The following is a 4,667-nucleotide window of genomic DNA, read 5'->3' as shown; positions in this document are numbered from 1 at the left end:
ACTAGAAAACAGCTTATCACCGGTACCAAACTGAAATAAGTTAAAAAGCAGTTTTTATAAACAATCCCAAACACCTCTAAATAAGCAGACAATGGAAAGGTAAAGTTTTAGTTAGATGGCAACAATAATGGACCATCTACCACTCTTAATAAGATTAGGCAATTTTGACTAACATAAATTGTACTCCAATCTAGAGAATTATACAACCTTTCAGGCACAACATGTAAATATTTATGACGACATTAAGTTTGAAATTGCGCTTTCGAGAAAGCAATTCCTCATATAAATATTGCGTTGCGTATACAGTGTGACTCTTAATTTTTGTTTACATATACATCTTGAAAACGTTAAAAGAAAGGTGTGAATGGAGTTGAAGATAAAGAAAGGAGGAGTGGGAGACGTAGAAACGTTGGATCCGGTTAGCCCGACTGGGCAGTACTTCAGCATCACTTCTCCTCCTGTTTGTATCATTGGCATCTTTGAGTTTGACGACCCCATTGATGACTCACGCTTTGCTGCTACCATTGAAACCATCTTACTCCCCACCAACCCTCGTTTTTCTGCAATTATGGTAAGTCTTCCATAATATGTAGTTATTTACTACAGTAATTGGTCTCTTTTTCTCTGTAATCTCCATGACCATGGTATTGGTGATCATCATTATTCTAGTGAGGGCAAAGCAAGTAGCTCTAGGCTTGTGAAAATGACCCACCAAAACAGAAGGTTCAAGAATTATATGTATCGATTTTCTAACAAATAAATATCATACACATTTCTCATCTTTGCTGAGATTTGAACCCTGACTTTTTGAGAGGTTAGATCTCCGGCAATCTGGCTGGCTACCATTAGAGAATGACCCTTTGTCATGTATGGATGTTGTTTTGTTCCCTTATATTTTTTATGGATGATCTTCTGAAATATCTCTTTAGCCATTTATTGATTATATTTGCCTCATGTTTTTGAAACAAACTACATGCTTGGGTATTATACACGGTAGCTGCCGAAGAGAGTAACTTTGAGAGTTAACGAGCCTTAGTTGTGGTGTGATGTGGGCAGTTTGTGTAGTTTACTGCAATGCGAGATTTAGAACTTTTATGATGCGCTTTGTGGCTTGCATTTTTATCAAACTGCACTATACGGTGTGGTTTGTGATTTGAATCATCAAAATTCCACACCGCACATTATATATATATATATATATATATATATATATATATAAACATATTCATATACATTATCATTATTAATTAAAAATAGCTAATACATTAATGATCATCTATTCATTTATCAGTTTTCGTTTTAAGTTTTGTGGTACAAATTCCTTATTTGATTTATTTTCTTTTGTCTTTTGTCACGCATCATTATCGAATTTATTTTGAATCTTACTTTTTAGATGTATTTGGATTAATTACAGAACTCTTTGATTTGTTATTGTTTCTAATTACATATTTAGAATGTATTAGAACTTTTAATTGTATGGAATATAGAAACTTTTTCGTTAAATTTATTTTGATGTGATTTTATAATTATTGGCTTCAAATGTGCTAAAGTACAAACTGCGTCAACCGCACCACACCGCACCTTATTTCGTGGCACAGTTTTTTGCGAATTGAGACATATGCAGTGCGGTTTGGCCGTAAACCGCACCAACCCGCATCGCGAACCCCTACTTGTTTCACTTAAAAGATTAAATCTCGCTTCTCGCATGCATTTTAGAAGTTAATTGCCATTAGTTTACACTAGAAGGGTATTCGTGCAATGCATCGAGATAAATCTCGATTTTAATGTTTGGTTTTTATTATTTGTTTATATCGATATAATACGATTTTATGTGGTTTTGAGAAAACGGTAATGCTTTTTATTTTTTAATGAAATATAAATTTGAAGATAACATAAAAATTTAAAAAAAATAAATCGATATTAATATCAAATTAACTATTTAATAATTTATGTTTTTTTGGTGAAACTTCATTAATTAATTTTTTTTATAATTTAATTTAAATTTAATAGTTTTTTTTATAAATATAATAATTAAGTATTTTGTTAAAACTTAATAATTATCTTAATTATATTTTAAATTTTTTTATATTTTAAAATGAGATGTTTATCCACAGTTAGTTACTCGAATTCAAACATAGAGCTTTAATAAGTTGTACTTATTCACAGTTTACTTGTAATCTTGAATTTTAAGTAATATGCATCAATAAACAGTAATTTATGCATAAAAAATAGTTTTTAAGAGTATTTGTCAAATGATTTATAATACAGTATAGATTATTATATATTTATATTTATTTATTTGTAGGCCGTGTTACTGTAAAGATGATAAAAGTCTAATGATTTGAATAATCAAGTTTGCCTCGATGAATGATCCTTCAAGGGTCCAAATCAGTCTTTCTGGACTTTAAAAAATAAGGATCGGCCTAAAAAAGATATAGGTCAAGGATTGGACTTTTGATATTATCAATGATCAAATTAGGCTCTATCAACAACCAAATTGGACCCGGTCAACGACCTTTATAACAACTAGTTATTAGAATCATGTAGCTGATAACAAAATGACTTGTTTTTTCATATTAAAAATGGGTCCCGTTCGAGGACTGTTGTTTCTAGATCAATCTTAGCTTTTAGACCAAAGATTGATTAAGGAGGTGGATTTTTCTTAACATTATGCATTTCTATGTCTGTGTATTTAATTATTCTTTAACTGTTCATAAATAAGTAAATAAACAAGCTTTCATTTTTCTTTTTGACACTGCGATACTTGTATAAAATCAAACATCGACATGAAGTTACTAACGTCACATAATCTAAACATCTTGACCATATACATAGCGAAATACATTTCTCTTCGTATAACACACAAAACCTATATATTTGATTCTTTTTTTTTTTTTGAAGTATATAATATTTATATACGACAAATGCAACAAATAAACTCACATACCCTCCTCACCTATGGTGAGGTTTGAACCCCTGACCTCCGAGAAGGCCAAGGGCTACGATTCTTTCTTGCCTACAAAAGAGTACATAAACATAATGTTTATATAACATTAGAAACAATATATGTCTTTTCTTTCTTTTGACGTTGCTTAATTCCAAAATCTTTCTATTCGGATACATATCACAAATACAGGTAAGCTAGAGGCTAATCAGTCCATTCTAATCTTTGGAACTAAAATTTCAATTAAACAGTATCTAAGTTATTCTTTCTTTGCAACACGTCGTCTTTTTGGATCATGCACAATATGGGATAATTCCCCTTTTTTCCGGAAGAATATAATATTTATATTCAACAAATGAATATTTATCATCTTTGGTGAGATTTGAACCATTAAACTTTCAGGGGACTGATCTCTACAGTGAATCCTAGTACTGATAGACCAATGACCCTTTGGTGGCTAACAGCTCACTCCCCATCTGGGTAAGTTCCATATATGTCGATACTTCCACTCCTTGACTAACCACAAAAATGCAACAACCACCTGTTTTTTCGAGCACTATTTCTCAATTCAACCTCTCATTAAATTAGACCCCATTTTAACATAGGTTTAAAACTTGTTTTTAAGGATGATCTATCTTGCATATAAGATCAGTTTTGTTTTACCACAAAATTTATGAAATTACTCAGTGTATTGATCTTTGCCATTATCTTCCTTCATTTTCACATTATATGCAGTAATCTAACCAAAATTATAACGTATTTGGCGACAATAATCGAGCTTCATTTCACTGAAGAGTTCGATACGTGTTGGTCTTTAAAACTTGTTTATTCCTTCAATCTACAACTTGCATACGCTTATCTTCTTTCAGTTTTCAAGAATCGCCTGAATTAGCTTCTTTCTTTATATATTGCAAGCCCAACTCCTTAATTTCTTTCTCTAAACTGCAATACGCATCACGTAAATAAGGAATAAGAGACTGAATAAGTTTTTATGGCATGGAATATGTCTTTTTTTTCCTATTATTAATGCTAAAATAAGCAAATTGGCAACCTTTCTACAATCTTCTTCTCTATTTTTACATTTTTTGTTTTATTTTTATATTTCCTTTTTTCCTCCCATATCATATCATGTCTGTCTAAACTCAACCCAAAAATCAAAATCAAAGCAGATTTTTTTTATTAACCTGAATATCCAACTCGTTGTACAAGCCAACTGATCCCAAGACAACCACCTGCTTCGCGGGTAGCGTGGAGTAATCGCATTTGAATCTCCGTGGCCACAAAAGGATTTTTATTCCTCATTGAATTTGAACATGGGACCTCTAGACATTTTTGATCAAAACAGAAATTTAGTATCCACCTCTGTAAATCTAAGGACGTTTGTTTTCTAATCTATACTATATTATAAATCATTTGACAAAAACTCTTAAAAACCATTTTTATGCATTAAGTACTGTTTATTGATGCATATTACTTAAAATTCAAGATTACAAGTAAATTATGCGTAAATACAACTTATTAAAGCTTCATGTTTGAATTCGTGTAACTAACTGTCGATAAACATAATCAGATAGAGGATAAATATCTTATTTTAAACATAAAAAATCTAAAATATAATTAGGATAACCATTGAGTTATAATAAAATACTTAATTATTATATCTATAAAAAATTATATTATTGAACCAAAAACATAAAAAATGAATTAAATAAATACATTAAAA

The 4,667-nt window shown here is 30.5% G+C and overlaps 1 protein-coding gene across 1 annotated transcript in view; it reads left to right on the top strand.

Moving 5' to 3' along the window:
- Positions 1–364: 364 nt before the first annotated feature.
- LOC112529422 (O-acyltransferase WSD1-like) overlaps positions 365–4,667 on the top strand; it is a 16,427-nt gene continuing 12,124 nt past the window's right edge. Inside the window, exon 1 of the mRNA XM_025140701.1 lies at positions 365–571. Within this exon, the coding sequence (XP_024996469.1) occupies positions 365–571 (207 nt within the window). The remainder of the gene's footprint in view (positions 572–4,667) is intronic.

Source organism: Cynara cardunculus (assembly GCF_001531365.2).
Source record: "Cynara cardunculus var. scolymus isolate 2C chromosome LG 1, CcrdV1, whole genome shotgun sequence".
Lineage (NCBI taxonomy): Eukaryota > Viridiplantae > Streptophyta > Magnoliopsida > Asterales > Asteraceae > Cynara > Cynara cardunculus.
Note: the sequence above shows the minus strand (reverse complement) of the source record. Positions and strands in the feature narration are given on the sequence as shown.